We start from the raw sequence: 22,640 nt of genomic DNA on the forward strand, positions 1-22,640 counted from the left end.
AGGAACGTCGTCGGGGGAGTCGTAGAAGAGGACAAGGAGATGTGAGAAACAGGTCCGGGTGGGCGAGGATCTATAAATAGCCGGGAGTTCGGCCATCGCACGGACATCGGCGGGGTGTGCGCCGAGCTCGCCGTCGAACACGCTGAGCTCACCATGTCCGACAGAGGCACGAATGCATCGCAGACAGCGTCAAGCAGCCGCAAGGCGCCGCCGGCCGTTGCGCACACCATCACCCATGACATCAGGCCCCCCAGGCCCCGAGCACGTGCGACTGCGCGTGTGCGATCATACATAAGACCCGTCCGCCGCCCCCCGCTACCAGCCGCTACCCTCTTGCCCTTTCTCTCATGCCCTCCCTCATCGACATGCCTCCAGACAACTCTTCTTGGTCGGACGGTATCCTTCTCAAAGTAAGCATATTGCCCGACTCTCCCTCCCATTCCCGCTTCACGTACATTCTCTAGATCGCGAATATCCTCGTTTACCTCCTTTTCCTTGGTTCCAACATCTACACCGTCGCCGCTCCCACTGACATCTACTTCACCGGAAAAGAGACTTATGTCACACCCGCACCTTGGGCGTTCCTCATCTGGTCTATACCTTGCATCCGTCTTTCTATTCGAGCGCTGACCCGTCCGGCTCAGGTCCTTGATTCACTTGCTCCTCCTGGGCACCATCATCTACCAGTTCTTCCCCAACGGAAAACGCATCATCGTCGACGGAATCTCCTGGCGCCTTCCCTTGCTCGGAGTGCTCAATGCCATCTACGTCAACCTTTGGGCTAGCCACCACTACACCATCGGTTCGTTCTCCCCATCGTCCCCAACTTTCACGCGCCTTCCCTGACTCCCCGTAGCCTTCATATTTGCGCTCTTCGTCAGTTCCGCCGTAACCCATATTTATTACGTCGTCAAAAAGTACCACGAGCCCGCTAGTGTGGCGGACGAGCTTTTCGTTCACCTTCCCTTCTCCCTTTACCACGGATGGACCACCGTCCTCGTCGTTCTTACCGCATTCGAGGCGTTCGGCGTCAGTTCCTACACTCACAAGGCGGGTGTCTGGACCGAAGTCTTTGTTTTCCTCGCTCTGTGCGTCCTCCGTCTCGGCGCTCTGCGTTCGTACCCCTCTTACTTACGCGTGATGACCTAGGTTCTTCCTCGAGGGTACCGCCGCTGCCTACGCGTTCTCTTCTCCCGAAGGCGACCTCCCGGCCTCGATCGCGATCGCCTGGTCACTATTCGCCATCTTCGCCCACCAGCGGTCGTCGAGCTTCATCCACTGGTCTTCGCTTGCTTTCGCGATCCTTGCGTTGGTGTGGGTTGTCAAAGGGGGTGTCGGTCTCGGCAGGAAAGGCTGGAGCCACGGTGGCCTTGTGTTGGAGGACGAGGAGCGTGCGCCGTTAATAGGAGGGAATTGAGGGTGGAGCTGCTTGCATCTGGTTTGACTGCGCTACGTGTACCCATGTAAAGTAGGACTGTCGATTCATAATTCGAATGTTGACCGTTTCCAATGGGGATGATGTCACGGCATCATAGCCGCCAGGACGCGACGTCATGCGCGCGAGGTCGAGCAGTCGGCGCTCCCAAGTCACTTAACCACGACAACAACCATGTCTACTCTCTCTCTCATCCAATCACCAGGCTTCACGGGAACGGGAGGGCATATCGCCACGGCCGTTGGACTCGTAACATCGGGGCTGCTTTCCGGTGAGCATAATCCATATTGCGGCACAACAGACCCCTGCAAACCGTGGCAACGACTCTCATTGCACTCGATGGGGTATCTGAACTCTATAACGCACAACCTGTGACGATGGTCCGCATGAACGGCCGCCCGATCCATCGCTGATGACCCCTGACCCCACAGGCGGCATCCTTTCCTTGTCCGTCGTGGCCGCCCCCGCACTCTTCCCCGCAGCCTCCTCAAATGAGTCGAACCTCCTGGCGCGCCAGTGGGCCGCGCTCTATCACCGCGGAAAGTCTCTCGCACTGCCTCTTGCCGCGCTCGCCTCGGCCAGCTTCCTCTACACCGCTTACGCCCACTATGCCATCAAATCTCCGCGCTGGATTTCGCGCAGCTATGTTGTCGCGGGAGCGGCCTGTATCGCCATCGCACCGTTCACGCTCACTATCATGAGTGCGAACGTCAAAGCCCTTCTCAGGGCTTCCAAGGGAGCGTCGGAACCGGCGCGCAAAGAGAGGGGAGAGGGCAGAGCCTTGGATGTTGAGGGTCAGGTCAGCGAGGTCGTCAAGTGGGTCAGGTTCAATTTCGTCAGAGGCTTAATGCCGCTCGCAGGTTTCGGTCTCGGCTTGTGGGTCACCCTGCAGTGAATACGCGATAGCACAGGCGCCGTCCACAGGATGTGGTTGTACTAAAACGAACGGTGAACATGAAAACAACACGAAGATGTTTCGCGTACCGGAGCTCGCGGCCTTGAACGACAGTACGGATCGAAAGCAAACGCCCGAGATACGAACGAAAGCATGTCAACTAGGCTTCGAACGCTGAACGGCTCGCTACCTCCAGCTCGGTCATCCTAGAACTCGAAGTCCCGCGATCGATCTAGCTTGTCGAGACGAGGCCGCAACCGGATCATTCGCCGAGAGGCACGTTTTGAACACGGAGTCTCCTTTAAAGCAATAGGAAAAGATAGAAGCACACGGACGCAGCCTAGCACCGACAAGCAGAGGGCCGATTCCCGACCTTACATATCACAGCTTCTGGGTCAAAGCATACGCATCGGCACGACAAGGGCACGCTGTCATATCGTTCGAGAATCAAGGGTCCAGCAAATGATGGACATGGAGGTGGCGAGGCGTCTAATGGGTGATTCGGAGGCGCCCTCCACGCTGTCTCATCCAAGCTGCCGTTGATGGAAAGGCTGTGGATGAAACTGTGTCGCACCCACCTCAAAAAGTGTGACAAAGTGCGCTCACGATGTATAAGCATGGAACTGACATCCCAGCATGTTGAGGACATAGTCAACTCGGTTGAGCGTTCCGACACCCTCGCTCCATGTTTTCACTTTTTTATGTGACCGCAACAAGAGCGTAATTTCCTAATTCTGTCAGATGTCTTCAGTCCATAACGTCAAGAAGGTGCGATATTCACAAACCATTGATTTGTGGTTGCTCTTGGATCCGCAAGATACGTACTGGCGGAGTGGCATCTTGAAGACCCGATATGGCCAGTACTTTCTTGGGTGTGCCTTTGGGTTAAGGTCATAATTCATGGCCTTCTGTCGACGATCAACAGCCTCTGCGAGCAGGCCTCTCTCTTCATTGGACTCTCTTGCATCGACATGCCTTCCAGAAATTGACGTGGGAAGAGACATCGCAGATCCTCTTCAAGTCCGCGTCGATTCCATCATTAGCAACCAATGGCTACTTAATGTCCCGCGTGGTAGGCATCTTCCTCTTCTCGTGCCATGAACTAGGTCATACCAGACGAGTGGCGCTTTCAGCGGAGGCGCAACGAAGCGAAGGAGGACCTCTACAGATAGCTCGAGGGTGAAGATAGGCTACCAATACTGTTCACAGTCTGTCGTGACCTTTCAATTTTGATGCCAACCAGCTCTGACTGCTCTACGTCGACTTTTTAAACCCATCTGAGCTTCATGAGCTAGACTCCCCCACCTTCAACCGCCGAGGAGCTTTAGGTATTGTCGCTCGATAACTTCCATCTGTCCTCCATCTCTGTATCCCAATCTCAACCACGCGGATTCCATATTCGTGGCTCTTGGGCGTGTCTCAACTCGGCCGTCATTATCATAGGGAGAGGAATACTGAGCACATGGGAGTCGATTCAATCCGTACTCTGGAATCTCTCCAGGAGTTCTCGCTCGACTACGAGGCCTATTCATATGGGATCTTTTTCTGAGTACTGAGTCAGCTCGCTTATGCTCGCTGCTGGGGCCTTTCAATAATTACTCTGAACTCACTCGGGTCCTGATTCAAAAAGGTCTATCTTTTGAGAGGTGATATGAAATCTATGTTGAATGGCTATCAGAGGACGATTCGAGGTGGCATTTGAGAAGATCCTTGAGAAATGTCAGCTTTTGTCTCTCGTCTGCTCCAAGAATCACTTATGGAATATGCGCTCCTGACCCACTCGTTAACCACGATGAAGGGTGTCTGTCTTCCTACTCATTTACCTGCCACCCATTGTCCACACTGCGAGTTTCAAACAACGCAGATTTGATGCCTCTTGCTTTCCTACAGCGCCTTTCATATGCATTCCTGCGCGATCATTCTCGGCAGGCCTTCAAAGAAATCCCAGGCGTGACGGTGTGTATCGCCTTCGCTGTATGCCGGTTGTCGTCGGATTACTCTCCCAGCGCCGCCCTTATTACACCGTGCCCTGCATCTCCAACCCATGATTCTTCATACGTGCAATCTCACGCGTCTCTGCACCTTGAAAACGCGATGGTGCTAGATGTCTGCGTCGTGGCGGATGCGAATGGACGGACGATTGTATGCCAAGGGGTCACTTGAGGTCCGTGTGGTCGGCCGAAGCGTGTTTATAATGGGGATACTATTGTTAATCAGGGTATGTGGTGATGACAAGTTTCCATTGATAACATTAATAAGTCTGAGTTTGGCTTTTTGTTCCTTCCATAAACACCTTGCGGCTAAGGACGTACTCCACGATTCTTCAGCTTCTTTCGAATGCTTTGTCGCCGAAAACACAGATATTTCTGTCTGCTCAAGACGGTCCGCACTCCACTAAGGTGAGTCCTTGCCTGACGCTCGGAGGTCAGGAAGATTGATATAGTGGTCCCCTTGTGGGCCAGAGAAGGGCCAGACGTGGACGTGCGAGAGGTCACAAGATACAAGTGATCGCCCGATAGACTAGAATGCCTTCGTCATCGCATCGCTTTGAGTCCAAAGATAGCAAACTGCCGGCAGCCCCACGCCTTCTATTTGCGCGCTCAGAGCGACAATCAAAAGTCAATTCTGGATGGTGCGCCTAAGACGCTGAACGGTGCTAGCCTATCCATGTATGTTCTGCGTCTTCGTGCCAGTGGTAAATCTGAATTGGACCTAGTCATTCTGGTCTTTTCAATATTCAGCAAGGTTAGCATACCCAAAAATATATGCCCCACGCGCGCCAGGGGACCTCCGCTCTCCGAGCACTTCTGACGCCTGTGGTTTGTAACCCTGTGGCGGCCCTATCCTGCGCCTCACCGTCAGGGCCGCAGTATATGCGCATGATAGATGTCATAGGTGGGCATAATTATCTGCATACGTCGGGGAAACTACATACGTTTTACGTAGCTCCTGTTTATGAGATAGTCCTTATCCGCAAGGTATGGTGGAAATGTTCTGACTCGTGAACGATATAAACCCTACAGGTACGAGCCAACCATAGTCCCATCAGATGGGTGAATAGATGACCTACAAGTCATGGGTAGGGCCGTATAAAGACAGTCTCACGGCGTCTCCTGTCTCTGTGGGACAAAGACATGACCATTCGCAGCAAAAGTCACTGCCGGGTTGGACACTTTGAAGTTCCCACTGACTATAGCCATAGAATCATGCTATACCAAGTCTGGACCCTATATTCAGCTTGAGTGCAGAAGAGCTGAGAAAGCTTACCTAGGTTTCACAGAAACGTGAGCCTACCCGCACAATAAATTTGTGGCTGGATGATGCACCATCTCAAACTGCAATCCGAATGCATCTGCGACCCCGAACCCGTATCTGCGATTCCGAACCTGAAAATAGAAGCTCGGAACCAAGAGACTTCGGCATATAGGAGCTTGAAGAAGCTCTTGCTAGAGTGTTAGAACAATCAATGTCGGTCATCTCAAATCGGCATCTTCAACTCGGTCAGACCTAGCAGGGGAGAATGAGCTTATGTGATGTGCTATTGGGGAAATTGAATTCATAACAACGGGCATATGCATGAAAAGTGAGAAGACGTTAGAACTTCGATTCCATTGTTTCGAGCCGCGCCGTCGTTCACAGCGAGATTGTACCGAGAGTTGCTCCGATGAATGATCTTCGACATACCAGTATAACCGACCGAGATTTCAAGTTGAGATCCCGGAAGATGCTTGTGATGCACAAGTCTCGAGGAGGTTGACAGCTGCATTCCAATAGTAAGCCTGGCGCTCTCTGGTACACCGTACAACATCCCAATAAATATGATTCTCAGTATAATGCTTGATGGAAAGGAAACGATAATTACATACAGTGCTATATATACATGTATCGACGTCTCGAAGCGTGTCCGCGGTTTTGTACACAATAATATGGGTCACTAGAGTAAATGCGAGTGAATGTCATGATCCGATACCGAAGAAACGTGTCAACGCAATGCTAGACAAAGAAAGAGTTGGAAAAGGTCGCCTCCTAGGCTACCAGAGAAATGAGCCCATAGCGGATACTATTAGTAGATATTCTATGTGGTCAGTAGTGGAAATGAGCACATCACGCCGATCAACGTCCATGCCCGTAACTAGTGGAGCTAGAGTTGGCATGGACTAGATTTCTCGATTAGCAAAGCTCTGAGGACGCCTGAGACATCGATACATACACGTTGTCGTCATCTGTTGCATCTGAGCGACCGAAGTCCAAGTTGCTCGAAGCATGCTGCGCTCGCGCTCGCTGGACGCAGACATGGTACTCTCGCTACCCAACCCGAGGTTGAAGGCCATCTTTGTCGCCATCTGGTGATGACTAGGTTAGGCAGCTTTTACATAGGGAAGAGCTGAGTGAATTTCTCACCTGGCTATACTCAACGCAACCTGAGAGAGATGAGCGGAATAGCGACTTAAAATTCACAAAAAGCTCACTGGACGTCCGACCGGCTTTATACTCGGTCCAGAAGAGGATGACTACAGCATGTAAAACCTCAGTGTATGGGGTTACCGAAGTGGCTGCGAGGAGACGCTAGAAGAATATGATTTATGCGCTCTGAACTCCAAGGGTTGACGGTGATTGATAACACACCTTTGCGACGTTACAATAAGCATCTGAGACTTGCGATACTCCTCTTGTCAAAATTTCAGGGTTTGTCGAATGACTTGTACCAGGTTATAAGCAGACATTATACAAAGGTCAAGATGGGAGCGTACCGGGAACTGATAGCAGCGATGCTATTGGCAAGTATTGGGGATAGAGAATTGTTGTATAGGCGCCTCGAAAGATCGTCGTATTGAAGGAATGGAAAATTGCGCTCGAAGTTATTGCAGAAGACGCCCAGCAGGTGAGCCATGAGATTAGGATTAGGGAGATTAGGCTGCCGAGGGTCGAACAGACCCGCCGACGACGTAGAGGAACGGCCGGAGTATGTGGTGGATAGGTCTTGAGGAAGGCCTGTTGACGATGCATATGATGCATAATCACTGGGGTTGCTGCCAGAATGTGAAAGTGGGGACGACGCATAATGCGGTCTAAACAAAAATTTCAGATGCACCAAGAACTGGGACAGGACGATGGTTACGATACCTGTCGTATACAGACTTTGAGACTTCAGGTGGCTCAGGCGAGAGCCATAGACTCGATGCTGATTGCGCAGAGGCGCTACGGGGCGCTGGAGTGGGAGAGGGATAGCGCAATTGGTGAACAGAATCCAACCGGGCAGAGTGTGCACTACCAGGGTACCAGCTGTGGCCGTCAGTAGGAGAATTTTCATAGGCGCGGTGAGATGATGACACGACTGATTCTTCTCCTGATCCCACACTGGGCGTCGAAGACCGCCGAGCGTGACTTGAAGACGAGCCGCCGGTCGATCCGGTAACGATACGACTGCGCTCGGCGAAGTAGCGCTCTCTATCGCGAAACTGACAGTCCACGCTGGCCGTCTCGCAAGCCTCGCACTTGCCATCGGGGAGTTTGAGCTGAACACATTTGATCTTCTTCAACCGACTGGCGATGGAGCGGCTCAGAAAGCTTTCAGGGATGGCGAGCAAGAGATGGGACACACCAGTTATCGCAGGAAGTGACCAGCCTTGGCCGTTTCTTCTGTGTCTGCGCGAGGTGGGGCGACTCCAAAACGAATCGTAGATTATCCATATCGTAGGGAGCGAAATAGAACGTAGGGTGGGATGCCCGGAAGTAAGTCCAAAGGAAGATGATGACGAGGAAGCATTTTAAAGCGCATCACAAAAGGCTTAGAGATCTTGATCCATGCGCGGCAAGTCTAGGGTTGGCGGAGTTGGACTTTCTTTCCCAGTGAGCCCGGCGCAGCAAGCCCCCAGGGATGTCTAATTGGTGCTTCTCCTCAGGATCAGCCGTACCTTGCGACCAGATCCGACCTACACGGGTGCCCTTGCTTCATCGAATAATTACAATGGGTCTACAAGACACCTGGCGTCGCCTCAGCCAGCCACTCTGAGTCGCCTCACGAGCGCCTGTCCGGCGCTTTCAACAAGGGCATCGGCCTGGAGGCTTTAGCGAGTCTGGCACCATACTCGCTCAAGACCGTGACTCACCAGTGCGGGCTGTACATGCTTACCCATCCAATCCCGATACCGCGGTGCACCTCTGACCACCACCTCTGACCATCCACGCACGGGCGACGCGGCACGCACATCTGACCCAGACGCTTGAGAGATTGTGTCACCAGGCAAGTCAGGCCCCCACAAACCCTTGCTCGGCGGGCCTAGTCCGTGATCTCGATATCGCACAACACAGCCGTCAAATCTGAAAGTTCGCTACAGGCAATGATCTGCGGCATCGGACGGCATTGTGCGGCAACGTATTTGCTTCCGTTCTTTCGCTTCTGTGCATCTCGTATTCCTACATGTCCCGATGGAGCAACGAAGAGCCCCCCAACACTGACGTATTATATCCACGTGCCTACCATGGGTTCGAGAGCTCAGTCATTCAATGCAAAATTTCAAAGCCGGCCTTGAGAATTGCGGGACAAGCTCTGAATCGAGCGCAGATTGCCTTCCGATTAAAATTAACATCGTCGCGGAAGCGACAAAATTAAAAAGAGCAGCCGCGGAGGTCTGGCTTGAGATCACTACACCCGACGTAGGCCTGACGACTTTTGGCGAGGTGAGGGTAGAATTACATGGGATGACGCCGACGGAGAAAGGGCTCGCGCAAATGGAAAATAACGCCAACATTCTCCGTACCTTTCCATTTTCTGGCTTTCTTGACCCTCATGTCGGCTTGAGTTTCTCCGTGCAACCCGCGAACACCTACAAGGACTGCAACATTGCTTTTAACTCCGGCGGACCTCGGAGTTGATTATTCGTCACTATACGCCGTAAACAATGCGCGCTACGATCGATCGAGGCGACGCTCGAAATAACCTACTTCGAATCACGGTGTAAAGGGCAAACCGGGATGTTCAATAAAATGACCCTTGTGCAAATTGAGATGGCGTCAGCGCCAAAATCGATCAATTTAACGCCTGTTGGCCGCGGGGAGCATGCACGCGCTTGGGCCACCGATTCGGAATTGAACTGATCATGGAGGGTGAGTCGGGATAGATTTCATGGCCTTCGTCTACATGCAATTCATTATAAAGAAAGTTGAGTACACTTAGCAATATGGGCCAAACATATATCATCAGACCGAGTCTCCGTAAACACCGTCGAGAACCTCACCAACCGTTGATAAGCAATGGGCATGTTACAGATCACGGTGAGGTAATATCGCACCTATCCTCATCCCTGCTTGCGAAGGTTCATCATCAAAATGGCTGTGTGGGAGGAGGGATCATCCTCGACGACGATGACCATCTTCAGAAGAATAGAGATGCTCCTCATCCTCTTGACCATCAGCTGAGAACAAAACAGGAACGCCGCGACTCTCTGTGCCTTGTCGATCATCCTAAGTCAAACGTTCGAGGGTTGTTAGACCCATTCGTGCATATAGCAACTCCCGTGTGGAAAATGATCAACAAACTCACCCTGTCGAATTGCTCCGTACTCGATAAAACGAGGGGAGTGGTCTCGTGACTGGAACCAAGAAGAGATCCGTCTTCCATGTCACCATCCTCGTCTGTAACTGGATTTCCATGGACATCCAGAGGTACTGAGGAATCCATGGACTTTCGGTACTTGTGGTACGTAAACAAGCCGATACCTAAACGAAGACCAGAAAGGGTGAGTTGCGGCAGGGCGCCAAGCCTCGCTGCGCTTTGGCGCACGCTGGAAAGAGGAAAACGCACCACATATCGTAATTGCGACGCCAGTAATGTTGAGAGGTGTGAGCTCGTCACCGAAAACCCAAGCCGAGATGGTGATAGTAGTAACTTCTTTTGCTATCCCAGCGATCGACATGGGAACAACTCCAATTCGTTGTATGATGCTATTGGACAACACATCGGCGAATATGAACGACAGATATCAAGGTGAAAAAAAAATACTGCACACGCACTAATACTCACTCAAGACCATACTAAAAGCCAAGACACCAGGTACGAAAAGGGAGACGGTTGTTGTGAGCGTCTCTGTCAAACCGCTCAAAAAGCGGCTTCGAAACAGTGTCGTCCAGCTCTCCACAGCGACACTGACAATTGCTAGTGACACACCCATTACAGGAGACAGCCAAAAGATAGTAGCGGCAGGGTTATCCAGCCCCATCTTTTTATTTTTGAGAAGAACTTGCGTGAGACTCCAGCGCAAGCCACCAGATGCGCTAGCTGAGAGAACTAGGATGAGGCCGGAGAGAACGAAGTGGGTCTCAGTCGCAACCATCAGGAGAACACCGATAAAGATGAGGAAGATGACGCCGACTAGACGGTATGAGAACTTTTCGAGGCGGAAAAGGAAGGCGAAGAGAAGAACGAAGATAAGGGAAGAGGATTTGCACATGGCTGTGATGAAAATGACCATACATGTTAACTGATGACGACTTCTGAAAAGTCCGGTGCGTGAAGCTTCTTGGGCACTTACTATAGAACGAAAGGGTGATCGTTTTGAGGGACAAATTCGAAAGACCAATATCCAGACCGGTCAGGATGCCTGTTGGGACGGCTTTGCGTCTGAAGGAGAACCATACGTCAGTACACATTCGAACCACTTCCAGAGAACTAGAAAGGGATTGATAACATCGAACCCAACCACATCCAAGCGATCACAAATATCGGGTCCGCAACGCGACTGCAGATGACAAGGGCAGTGCAAGCCCATGCTGGCAGCTATTGTCTCAATATCCCTCCTCGAGCACAAACGAGAAGATCGCCAAGTATAGACAACAACAACATCGGGAGTTCAAGCTGGGCCTGCGAGGCAGTATTGAAACCGAAAGCGTCATCCTCCGCTTAAGTCGTCGTTACGAGTTCGGTGAACGGTTGTGTTCAGCTGGACCAAGAGCATTCAGCATGGCACTGGCATTCAAAAACTCCGCGGAGTTTGACCCCTCGCATGGCGCGATACTAGCATCAAACCGAATAAATGTGATCGCTCAGATCCTTGACTAGTGAGAACTAGTGAAAGTGCGTGTCTGAACCAATGGATTCGGTTTGATGTAGAACCTCACTATGCCGACAGCGAACACTCCGGATTTCATGCCATGAAAGTGCACAGACAAAATATAGATAGATTCAGTGACTCACCCATAGTCAGCACGAGATGGAACGTGTTTTGGGCGAAATTTTCGAGGCCAACCGTATCGCATGATCGCAGCGAAACAGAACTGAAAGAACATCTGAACTGTCGTGGCGAAAAGGGGATATGGAAAGGCAAAGTGGTCCGCAGAGAACATCCATTTGTTATACAAGGATATGACAATCGCAAATGTAAACCTGATTCCATCCAACCAGATCAAATACAATGCAGTCTATTAGTCTTCCGCCGGGACCTCGTTCAAGGGCGACGTACCATGATGCTATGAAAGCAGCATTGATGACGGCATTCCTCCACCAGAGACGTTTCTTTTCTAGTGAATCAGCGAAGTGTATATCTGTGTTGAGAGTTGACTGAGGTCCGTTGAGGTCGTCTAGAGTGTAGTCGGGAGGGTATTCAGGAGGCCCACCGTTCTCATCATGAAGACCGGACATGAAGTCGAGTGTAGCAATCGTGGGAATATCTTTCTCCTCTCAAGTCTTCGGCTTGTTCGGCACGCGAAGTGCAACACTGACTTTGCCAGAGACAACTCGGAAATGGTTTGGACGGATCAGACTTGTCCAGGAACGACTTTTGATATCTTTGCACAACGGGATAGAAGGGCTATATAAGTATACATTGAAGCCGATGGCCTGTCATAAGTCATCTCAGATTCTCAGCCACTTGGGCGTTGCATGCGTGTATTCGAGCAGCAATCGTAACCTCGGGAATGTTCCGGTCCATCGAGACAGCACAAGCAGACAACGGAAGCGAAAGGCAGTCGCAGAAGATTGAAAATACTTCGCAATAAATGAGGCGTTCAGACGGAACGATGCAGGGTTCGGGCAAAGAGTACTCACTACTCATCATGTGATGATGCATATGTAGGATCAGGATTGACCTAGTTGTTTCTCGTCTTGCGGGATTTGCACAGTGAGACCCAGTTCTGTTGTGAGGACACTCGACGGGTTCAGGTGTTTAGCTTCTCGCCTGCGAGGCCGTCCATTAATTAGCATGTTGTTTTGACGAACCCCTCTCATACCATGTTCTCCAATGGTCGAATTGTTTCTGGTTCAAATATTCCCTCCATTCGTCCTTCCCGATCTCTGCTCTAAATTGAGCATGCTGTAGGAGTTCTAGATGATGCAGAGCGTGTGGATATCTGGAGGGTGGTAGGTCAATATTCAAGGACTAGTAGACAAGGGAAAATCCGAGTGACAGAATGAAACGTGCGTAGTCCTTTGCTTTCCAGTACTGGAGGTATTCTAAGTAATTGACGAAGGCGGGTTGGTTGAGGATGCCTTGCTGAGACAACGAGTGAAGGTAGAAAGGATTAGCGAGGGCTTGCACGAACTCCAGCTCAAGCTCGAAGCGAGCTCGATTAGAAGATCTTGCGTCCTGTGTGTAAGCAGGAGATTGGCTCATAGATAAACGACTTGCAGGACTGAGCAGTCAAGGTACAGAAATCCAGACACCCAGAAATCAGGCGCGTAGGTCAGAGGCCACGTGCGAGGCGACGCGTCGCGTTCGCTTTCAAATTGCCGCTGAAATTTCTCTTCCTTCACGAACCAACCAACGATGTCTAGCGAAGATGATTCTAGCGGCTGGCAACTGACCGAGTCTGATCCTGGAGTTTTCACGTGCGTACATCCTTTGATGAGCACAAAGATTGCCCGTTCACTCATGATTCCAGCGAGCTGCTGAAATCTCTCGGTGTTCCCCTCCTCTTCGATGACCTGTATTCTCTCGACGCCGTCTCGCTCGCTCCTCTGAGACCAATCCAAGCCCTCATATTTCTTTTTAAGTGGCTTCCGGGCGCTGGGGAACCAGCCAGTACTGGTGGCCAGTACGACGACGAATTTCCCGGATTTTTCGCCCATCAAGTGGTCAACAATGCCTGTGCAACCCTCGCTGTCCTTAACGCGCTTGGGAACATCCCTTCTTTGACCTCAGGATCGCAGCTCTCCGATCTTATCAACTTCACCGTCGGGATGGACCCGCAAACACGCGGCATGGTTGTTACTAGCGCAGACTGGCTTCGCGAGGCACATAACGCACTAAGCCCTCATTCCTCAATATCTCTCGATGGCCTGAATCTACCGAAGACAACGGAAGATGCGTACCACTTCGTTGTTTATATTCCATTCATGGGTTCGGTATATGAGCTTGACGGGCTCAAGAGATCGCCCATACGGCATGGTGCCTATGAAGAGCACGGCGAAGGATGGGTCAAACGGGCTAGGTGGCCTTTTCAGCCATCGATTATATTGATTATCCTGTCACTAAAAGCTTGATTATGGCAGGGAGGTCATCGAAACACGTATTTCGACTTATCCAGCCGGAGCGGTCAGTCAATTCTTTAGCCTCGCATGTTCGTCAATTAAGTGTCTTTTCTCGCGAATAAGCTTGAATTCAGTCTTTTGGCGCTTCACACCGATACTCTACCAGCTCTTGAAGCTCAACTAGTCCAGGTTCAATCATCAGGCAATGACCTTGCCGTGCTCGAGCTCTCTCAACAAATATCTAACGAGAAAGCGAAGCGGGAAAGATGGGCAGTAAGTCACCCCTCTAATCTACTGTTGCGATAGTGTTGGTCAATTGACAACAATTCATTTCTGCCTGATCAGTTTGAGAACAGTCTGCGACGCCATAACCATGTCGGACTCATTCATGCACTTCTGTTAGCACTTAGTAAGGGAGGGCAGTTAGACGCTGCTTGTGATCATGCACGGACGACCATGAAGCAGAGGATAGATACGCGGAGAGCAAAGGGCCAGTCTATGGATGATGATTAGGTGATATTCAGTAAGTCAGCAGATGCTCGTGCGTACACACTTTGGCTCATGCACCTCCGGAAATTCAAGATCTTGGTCGCCGACCGTATGATGTCGACATATATGTCATTGCATATCTGTATGTCTCTTGACGGGATTAATGTGGTCTCGTGAGATTATCCATAAATGGTCTGAAGAGTTGTGGCGGCTCATCCTGAAAGTCTCGGATCTCGCTCAAGTGAAACCTCCGTCTGGATGTCGTCGTAATGACAAGAACGGCCTTCCGTCGACTCTCCGTCTAGAACATATGTAAGCGGTTCAGCCTTGCTCGATCAGAGATCATTGATGCCTCCCGAACTACATAACCTTGCGCTGTAACCCTGTAGTGTGTGACGTACCGTTGGCATGTTCCTTGTTCTGCTTTGGGCATCTCCAATAACGACGTGTGGATCCTATGTTTCACCTCTCGTGAGTCCAAGACGGCGATAACAGCTTTCGGCTTTTGTGGTGGTCAGCCACATTTGGCCAAAGGTCAGTACGGGATATCTGTTGACCCGTCTTAGCCCGTCTTTGTGTTACCCGAGCGCAGGCCTTCGGCCTGAGTCAGGCGCACGGGCGGTTCTCAACGGAAGAAACCGTCTTGACCACGGGGTTTCGCACACGGGGATGCCTCTCTCCGACTTCTACGCTCTGACCGCCGGTGCGCGATCACGTTGATCTGTCTACACCACATGGATTCGTTGAATCTAACATAGTGGTTGGACCATTACGACATATATCTCAGGAGTGGAATTTCCTCCATTGTAGGACGCCTGCTATCACGGTCTTCTACGATCGCTCAAGCGCAGACAAACCGGTCTCAGACTATCGTGCGTAGATACAAGTAAATTAAGAGCTGTTAGCTCATGGTCATCAAGAGCGTTGTACTAATCGAGCACTAATCGGACCTCGATTCATTTCCCTCCAGATTCAGCATGTTTCCAAACTCGTACACCTATATCCAGATGCTGGCCCCTGTACGCGGTTCCGCATAACGGGATCCTGGACTTCGTAAAAGCATTTCGCATGAGGGCTCGAAGTTGTTCGACTTGTGCAACCCTTCCATCTCTCCACGGGGATAATCGTGATAGAAGTCGAATGTCAGATCTCATCATGCAACTTCGACCCTGGCCTTCTTGCGAGTTCCTTGACTCTTTCCCCAGTCAGAAATTTGGCGCTCTCGATCACGACTTACACATTCCTGCAGCACTGGTCAATGTCTGGTATGTCTTATTCGTGTTACACATGAAATGCAGGGAATGCAGGTCTTCATCAATGCCCCAAGGTCAATCCGGCACCTAGGCCCGCCGTATCTACTTCGTCTATGGCGTGATCCACATGGATTTTCGACATGACTCGCGAAATCATACTGTACTACGCAATCGCAGGCCGAGGTGCGTATTCGGATTTGCGTAACAGGTCAGACAATTGTAGCAGAGGTCTTCTTAAGAATGGGTAGAAAGCTACCGCAGCTCTCGAAAGTTAAGTGGTCGCCGAATGAGTTCTCAGAGCTCATTGATCTCGCAAGTGGCATCCAACCTCTTCCAAGACCTGTGTCTCTACAGAAATTACAATACTGATCAGCCTAGAAGGTTGGCTGATCAGGCGGACGATTCCCGCTCCGTATTCGTGGTCAGCGGCTCAGGGATTGGCGCGCATTGCCGACAGTCACCGATGACTGAGCATGGCGATTCGACGCGAGCAACTGCACCCCATGGATATAGGAGTGATTTTTATCGTCAAAATAGCTTCGATCAATGCTCACAGAAGAGCTGTGAGGCCAGGATCTGGATCAAAGGCAGAAAGTCTATAGGATGTCGGTTGAAAATAAGAGGGTTGACTCGTATTGACATCGTGAATGAGACTGTTGTCGTAATGACGGCATGTATTATATTCAGAGTAATAGCAACTAAAGGGAATATCGTGACGCCGAAGGCGGGCGGGATCACTGAACCCAACCAAGTTATACCATGAAGCGCTTTCGTTTTCTGATTCTGAAGATTTTGGAAAGCGCTGAGATGTGATCGTGTGATGACTTGACGGTGGAAGGACTTCGATATCTGACGAATTTCCGCTGGTATAAAGCAGAGATGATCGAGAGGATGGGAGTGCCAAAAAGACCGGTCGAACCTTGTCATGGAGTGAGAAGGCCACGTATGATCCCGAAAATCCCTGGATCCTTCTTATCACCATAATGTGTCGCGCTTTGACTCGATTGATAGTCGGTCGTGGGAAGAGCGTGGTGTACGCTTTCTCCAGATGTCAAAGGTCGTTTTGTCGAAAGGCATCGCAAAAGACCTTCACCCAGTAGTCCAGCGAGGGTACGATAGATGGAAGGAAAGTAGATCAAGACGGACCTCAGAAGCAGGCCATGAAAGTTATGAACTGTCAGCTCGAGCCGCAGTCGTTGAAACCTGTCCTAGGATTCTGTGCACGATGCCCATGTAATTGGAAATGAACACAGCATTTGTGCCGTTCGGAAGGCAACACATATGCTGTATACTAATAAAATAATTGAGTGGAGTGGGCCGATGAATTTTACGCTTCGATGTACTGTATATTGTGAGGGAACACCGAGTAACTCAAGTGTAACTCAACGCTCGCTGAGAAGACAGCTTGAGAGAGCTTAAGCCGGCAGAAACCGCCGGATTTGGAGCTCTGCGGTTACTGTTTCGGCCTGCCTCTCATGCCCATGGTCGAGACTAGGGCATTTGCTTCTAGCATCCGCTGCATTTGACCTGCAGGATGACTGGCTTCGTGCCAGAATTTGCTGCTGTCCGTATCATATCTGACCACAAACCCAAGAGCTTGAGAAATGTCAGTCTCATAGGCAAAGTAGTATCATGCGTTGACTTTGTGCAACGAGTCAAGACCTAACTTAACAGCTCGAGCCGAGGCCCCATTCAACCTGAGAAGATGAGACAAATTTTCAGGGAACATAGAAATTTTATGATTCATTTTCGTGATTTATTTCTGAAACAGAATTCTCGCCTTTCGGTTCTGTTTTCTACAGGCACCCGTCGCGTACTAAGCACCGTCACTCAGTCAGTTCGGTCCTTCATTGTTCAATTTACTCAATTCCTACTGTAGGAAGTCGTCCTCTCCACTATGAACTACGAAGGCTTGTCGATAGGAATCAAACCCTTCTCTTCGTTCTGATGCACTGACAGCCTCCGTTCCTACATGAATTTCTCTGACACTTGATGCTTGGGCGCAGTATTTTTCGATATTTCGACGGATTGATGCAGATTGATGCTCGAACTAGCTGAGCTCACAAGGGTAACTGCGTGTCATAAATCTTATCCCTCGCGCACGAATGGCACTTGAGGCAAAGAATACAAACTTTCGCCGTCAAGGAGATCTAGCAAGACCTGCGTCAGATCAAGACGCTCGGCAAACAATTATTTGTCCTATCTATGGGAGCGTTTACTGTCCAAGCGAATGCATTCTCTAGAGCTTTACGGTACAATCATATAGTTGTCATGATAGCCCAAAATTGGAAGAGTGAAGCCCCGAAACCCGCGGCCCACACGTTCAAATTTGAGGGTACGTTTATCTTTGAGGAACGCCGAAGCAACCAAGTGAAACAGCCACTCTCTCATGTCTTTGTGATTTGGATGCTCCAAAACAGTTCTATTCGTTCTTTACGGTGTTATTCGTGGATCATCGAATCAGCCGCACTTATCTGCGTTGAACAGTCGACCATGCCTAGAACTAGCAACGAGGGGCCCATTGCAAGTAAGGTTACATTGAAAAAACATCGCTTCTATGCCACGCCTCACCGTCTACGAGCCACCCAATGTCCCTTAGACATATCTGGCCAGAATTGAACAAGTTGTATCTCTCACGCGGCGTCACTTCATCCGCTGATCAGGAAGTGAGGTTTTACCGAGGTCTGGAGCATGTTGTTTTGGACAGGGGGAATGCTTGCCGTTCTGACGGGAGAGGTTTTATCTGGGAAAATGAGGTATGCGTCCATTGGTGTTGTATATCACAGGAGTGTGCGCCTCTGTGTGTCACACGCCGCGACATGATGTTGTAGGAGGAAACATGCGCAGCAATGTCAAAGAAGATATGTTGTATGACTGATTGGCATCGGGCATTGGTGGGAAATAGATACCAGCATTCGAGAAGGCTCTGATGATTAGCGAGAGTATCAAACACGTTGTGGAGATCGAAAGACGAGTTTGAGCAACAGTCGTCTCTTGTTTGAGGAGCATGATCATTTTCAGCTACGCGGAGATACTGAACAGGAGTGGTCGACGATGCCGGAAGAGCAAAAATAAGATCAGCGCCAACCCGACCACGGACGGAGACCCGCAGCATGTATCTCCGAGGGCGATGAAACGCAGTCAAGGAACTCACGGAACAGAGCGGGAAATGGAACCTAACTTGAGAGCTCACGAGATTCTAGGCTATTGACATGACCCATGTATCTCAAAGGCGAATGTCAAAGTTGGCAATGTTTAATTAGTACATACCATCCCATGGGAGCGCCCCTTCAAATACATTCGTCTGGGGCGCAGGGCACCATTCAAAAAGATCCCGCAACTCTGGCGCAGATACATGATATGCATGAATACGAGCGTGTGGGTTACGCGATGCGCGTTTGCTTGAAAGGGGGGGATGGCATCCGTACAGATCCGAAGAGTAAGGAAGGAACGAGTTCTTAAGCTAACAATAGAGGGTAGAGAAGGGGTGGTCGTGAGGTCATGGCGTTCATTCGTCAACGAGACCAACTCAGAGGACATTGTCAACGGCGTACCTCTCCATTATTGGCCTCCCGTTCCTCTGAAGAGCCTCCGAGTGAGATTCCAACGTATTTCAGCACAGCTGGTGACCACCGCAGTGCTGCGCGATGCAGATGCTCAAATCGCTTCCGTTTAAACTCATATCCCACAATCGTAATTTTGCGTGGGTAGGCGCCGGTATATTCGCGAAAGCGCGCAATGGAAAACAGAAGGTTCTGGTACGAATCCAGCGCAAATGGTTCGGTAGTGACGCGGTGAAATGAGGAAGGGGGAGGGAGGGCTGATGAGACAATCGCAAGGCGATGATACGACTCGGCTTCAGTCGTGGTACTAAGGGTGGATGTCTGACCTCTGTACCTGTATAATCAGACATCATACATGTCAGACGACGTATGCCACATACCCGCTAAATATGAGCAACGAGCTTTCGTCCTCATATGCGAGTTCTGCACTGCCAGACGGTCAAAACACAGATGTCAGAACAAGTAGGTCGACCTACCCTTTAGAGATATGCTCTAGGAGAGCAGCAGGCCGGCCTTTCCCTCGCTGATATGGAGCAAGAATCCAGGCACTTTCATCCGTAAGCTCTCGTGTATGGGCTCCTGTCCATATCCCATGGCCGGGCACCACGATGAGATGGGTCAGGTTTCCTGTATTGCGAACGATCGTTGATACCAGGCTATTTGGAATGGCATAATCGATTTTAGAATAGGACGAAACGAGGTAGTGTTTGAGGTTGAGGAGTACAGAGAGCGTAGCGACAGATACTAAAAGCAAGACACCAAGGTTGGTGAGACGCGACGGTCGACGGAGGGTGTCTAAGGTGCGCCGACGGGGCCTCACTGAGGAATCACGTTTCGGAAAGGAAATGGGTGCAGGAAGCATCGCGGCCGAGCATTACAGAGACTAATCTACGTCCAGCTCGCAGCTGTCAACGACGACAACGCAGGATACAGACCACGTGACCATGAGTAAGTGATTTGACTTTCAATTACAGACAAATACGTAAGAAACGTGTAGAAATTATCAGTTGTCTTGCTGGTAGAGAAATCATGAACAAGTTTTGCTGGAGCTAGGACGGGACGAGGAAAAGATATATCGCGAGCATTCATTTGCAAGAAAATAAGAACGAATATTCGAAGTATGTGTATAATCACTGACACTTGTCGGTGCACGAACTTGAAACACTGCGCTTGGGCTACGATACAAGCAACAGCAAAATCTCTTTGTATAGCTTAGTGTCTTGTCGCTTTAGCTACCTCTCGTTCGAGCGCCCATTTCACGGCACCCTCGACGTCGTCAGCGATATGCGTAGGGGCATGTGTCGGAGGCCCATGTAGAGCATCATAGACGCCCGTGCGCACCAAGACAGAAGACCAGCCTGCTGCGTTGGCACCTGCAATGTCTGGGATGCATTGTTGGCGCTGAGCGTTTGGAGAAAGATGACAGGAATAAGAATACCCACCTGATTCGGGATTGTCTGAGAAAAGATGAAGAGTCAGTGAAATCGCTCATTATGCAGTGTTCACGCCTCACCTCCAATCATATACCTATGATCAAGAACAACCGATTTCAGCAACTGCGAGAAACTTAGAAGAATAACACCTGAGCCTCACATATTGGGCATGTGTTGTATCCTTCGTCCTGACAATTCAGCCAGCCTATCGCGCATCACAGTCTCGGCGAACATATACGTTGCTTCTGTTGGTTTACCGTACTGTATGTATGGATACTCCGATCCAGCAAGTTCCTGAAAACCTTGATCAGCCCTGCAGAATGCTTCCGCCAGATGTAGTCAACCAAAAAGAACCTTATACACAGCCTGGAACGCGACCCGGAACGCGCCCTGCCCGAGCCGCGGCCGTTCGAACTCGGCACGCCACTGAAGATCAGGGTTGCAGAAAACGAGCTCGACAGGCTTGTGTGATGTGGGGCGCTTGTGCGGGAGGACGTAGGGCGCCCCGATGAGCCCACCAGAAAGAATCACGTCGGTTGCAATCTGTACATCAAGGGCCCAGTTGCGTGGATCGTGGAATACGAGGATAGAGGTGATGGGGGTCTTGGAAAAGTCGATGGCCTGGGGATCAAGGGTAAGGCACGCGGTCAGCAGCCGTGTTCATGAGACGTTACCTTGGTAGACGCAAGTTCCTCGGGCGTAAGGTCGTGAAATGGCCAGATGCTCGAAACTCACATGAGCATTCAGGTGCAGTCATAAACATATCGCGGAACATACTGGGGGTTCCAGGCTTTCACATCAAGAGTGGTATAAACGTGCTTGTAGCCATAGCTTGGTGCGCAACTTAACGCTCGCTCAACAGATGTAGACCCAAAACAACTCACCTCTCTGCCACATTTCTGACCGTATTTCCATTTCCGCCAAGCACTAGAACAGATTCATCTACAGACGTTTGAGCTCGGGATTTGAGGATGGTGTGCGCCTGGAGAAACTGTGACGGACTAATCTACTTCGGCTAGGTCGTATTGGAAAGACATTGGGATGTAGTGAAATGAATACTCACTTCAATGCCCAGTTTCGACGTGAGGCTTTTGCAACGATCTTCTTCAAGCATCCCACCGCCATTCGTCAACTGGGCAGGCCGTGAGTTCATTGCGCCCACCGTCATGTTTTATAGATGTATCAATAACACACCAGAATGTATGGTATCTTCCTTGGGACAATTTTCAGTACTAGAAGGTGTCATAGAGAGTAGAGAGAGGTACAGACATCGCGAAAGGATTCTTCCCCTCAAGCATGGCCAGTGCGCGTCGCGCAGCTGGCAGCACAGTCGCTCCACGCAGGAGAACGCCATCCTGAGAGGGTATGAAAACTGGTGGAGTTGTGTGAGGCGAGTCTTTCTTACGATGTCGAACGTGAACGCAAGTGGGGGGTCAGCCGATGGAATGCTGTCTGGGAGGCCGTCCCGTAAGTCATTGTTTGAATGCGCTGCGAAAAGTATGCGCACCAGATATCCAGCGCGACGAGCTTCCGAACTGTCTGTGGCGAGGATGCGGGAGGAAGATACGCCGGAGAGAATTTCTGGCTAGCATCTGGACTGTTGGATGCGACGACTTGAACGATGCGTAGCTGTAGAATCTGGAAGAATTCCGGACTGTCGGTCCGGAAAGCCGCTCGCGGCCCTCCGCTCCCCCAAGTCCTTTATCTCCAACGTCCTCATCCTCTTCGCCGTCTTCAATGGCTCCGCCCACGATCGCCATCATCGCAGCTGGCACTATGGGCAGTCCCATTTCCAAAATCCTCGCCACAAGCGGCGTCACTGTACTCACCAACCTCGATGGTCGATCCGAGACTACGCGTCGCCGAGCGCGCGACGCGGGTATGGTCGACGTGCCTTGGTCTGACATCGCCCTTCGCGCGTCTTGTATTCTCAGTATTGTTCCACCAGCAGAGGCCGGAGACCTTGCGACGCGTTACCTTGAGTCGCGCAGCGCAATGTGTACACACGCAACCAAGGTTCCGCAGCCGGTCTTTGTCGATTGCAATGCTGTCGGTCCAACCACTGTGCAAGGGAATTCAATGGTTCGGACATTCGTTTTGTGGATGGA

The 22,640-nt window shown here is 50.7% G+C and overlaps 8 protein-coding genes across 8 annotated transcripts; 2 read left to right on the forward strand and 6 right to left on the reverse strand.

Moving 5' to 3' along the window:
• Window positions 1-365: 365 nt before the first annotated feature.
• HETIRDRAFT_65276 (uncharacterized protein) lies at window positions 366-1,508 on the forward strand (the record flags this gene model as incomplete). Its single annotated transcript, XM_009548698.1, has 5 exons — window positions 366-409; window positions 464-592; window positions 645-802; window positions 857-1,088; window positions 1,150-1,508. The coding sequence occupies 5 exons, from the start codon at window positions 366-368 to the stop codon at window positions 1,415-1,417; spliced, it is 831 nt and encodes a 276-aa protein (XP_009546993.1). The 3' UTR covers window positions 1,418-1,508.
• A 1,311-nt stretch (window positions 1,509-2,819) lies between these two features.
• HETIRDRAFT_173693 (uncharacterized protein) lies at window positions 2,820-3,334 on the reverse strand (the record flags this gene model as incomplete). The annotated part of the gene is made up of 3 exons (XM_009548709.1): window positions 2,820-2,881; window positions 2,959-3,058; window positions 3,116-3,334. 3 exons carry the CDS (start codon window positions 3,332-3,334, stop codon window positions 2,820-2,822), a joined length of 381 nt encoding a protein of 126 aa, XP_009547004.1.
• A 3,153-nt stretch (window positions 3,335-6,487) lies between these two features.
• On the reverse strand, window positions 6,488-7,221 carry HETIRDRAFT_321367 (uncharacterized protein; the record flags this gene model as incomplete). The annotated part of the gene is made up of 4 exons (XM_009548710.1): window positions 6,488-6,683; window positions 6,778-6,896; window positions 6,957-7,029; window positions 7,082-7,221. 4 exons carry the CDS (start codon window positions 7,219-7,221, stop codon window positions 6,488-6,490), a joined length of 528 nt encoding a protein of 175 aa, XP_009547005.1.
• Window positions 7,222-9,432: 2,211 nt separating this feature from the next.
• Window positions 9,433-11,967, reverse strand: HETIRDRAFT_65272 (permease of the drug/metabolite transporter superfamily; the record flags this gene model as incomplete). The annotated part of the gene is made up of 8 exons (XM_009548697.1): window positions 9,433-9,563; window positions 9,623-9,794; window positions 9,874-10,049; window positions 10,135-10,274; window positions 10,344-10,782; window positions 10,862-10,950; window positions 11,524-11,712; window positions 11,789-11,967. 7 exons carry the CDS (start codon window positions 11,965-11,967, stop codon window positions 9,681-9,683), a joined length of 1,326 nt encoding a protein of 441 aa, XP_009546992.1. The 3' UTR covers window positions 9,433-9,563; window positions 9,623-9,680.
• A 550-nt stretch (window positions 11,968-12,517) lies between these two features.
• Window positions 12,518-12,937, reverse strand: HETIRDRAFT_320780 (uncharacterized protein; the record flags this gene model as incomplete). Its single annotated transcript, XM_009548711.1, has 2 exons — window positions 12,518-12,674; window positions 12,732-12,937. The coding sequence occupies 2 exons, from the start codon at window positions 12,935-12,937 to the stop codon at window positions 12,518-12,520; spliced, it is 363 nt and encodes a 120-aa protein (XP_009547006.1).
• Window positions 12,938-13,071: 134 nt separating this feature from the next.
• On the forward strand, window positions 13,072-14,468 carry HETIRDRAFT_440266 (uncharacterized protein). The gene is made up of 6 exons (XM_009548712.1): window positions 13,072-13,152; window positions 13,206-13,754; window positions 13,816-13,858; window positions 13,918-14,067; window positions 14,140-14,317; window positions 14,377-14,468. The coding sequence occupies exons 1-5, from the start codon at window positions 13,091-13,093 to the stop codon at window positions 14,305-14,307; spliced, it is 972 nt and encodes a 323-aa protein (XP_009547007.1). The 5' UTR covers window positions 13,072-13,090; the 3' UTR covers window positions 14,308-14,317; window positions 14,377-14,468.
• Window positions 14,469-18,810: 4,342 nt separating this feature from the next.
• HETIRDRAFT_14323 (uncharacterized protein) lies at window positions 18,811-19,724 on the reverse strand (the record flags this gene model as incomplete). Its single annotated transcript, XM_009548582.1, has 4 exons — window positions 18,811-18,993; window positions 19,091-19,427; window positions 19,480-19,527; window positions 19,576-19,724. Coding segments are annotated over 4 exons (717 nt in total), but the record flags the coding sequence as incomplete, so codon positions are not given.
• Window positions 19,725-20,311: 587 nt separating this feature from the next.
• HETIRDRAFT_65267 (uncharacterized protein) lies at window positions 20,312-22,125 on the reverse strand (the record flags this gene model as incomplete). Its single annotated transcript, XM_009548696.1, has 13 exons — window positions 20,312-20,481; window positions 20,542-20,556; window positions 20,613-20,626; window positions 20,693-20,826; window positions 20,887-21,153; window positions 21,207-21,255; window positions 21,310-21,363; window positions 21,417-21,538; window positions 21,596-21,664; window positions 21,727-21,745; window positions 21,802-21,887; window positions 21,938-21,984; window positions 22,040-22,125. Coding segments are annotated over 13 exons (1,132 nt in total), but the record flags the coding sequence as incomplete, so codon positions are not given.
• Between the last annotated feature and the right edge of the window lie 515 nt (window positions 22,126-22,640).

Source organism: Heterobasidion irregulare, assembly GCF_000320585.1.
Source record: "Heterobasidion irregulare TC 32-1 unplaced genomic scaffold scaffold_06, whole genome shotgun sequence".
Classification (NCBI taxonomy): domain Eukaryota; kingdom Fungi; phylum Basidiomycota; class Agaricomycetes; order Russulales; family Bondarzewiaceae; genus Heterobasidion; species Heterobasidion irregulare.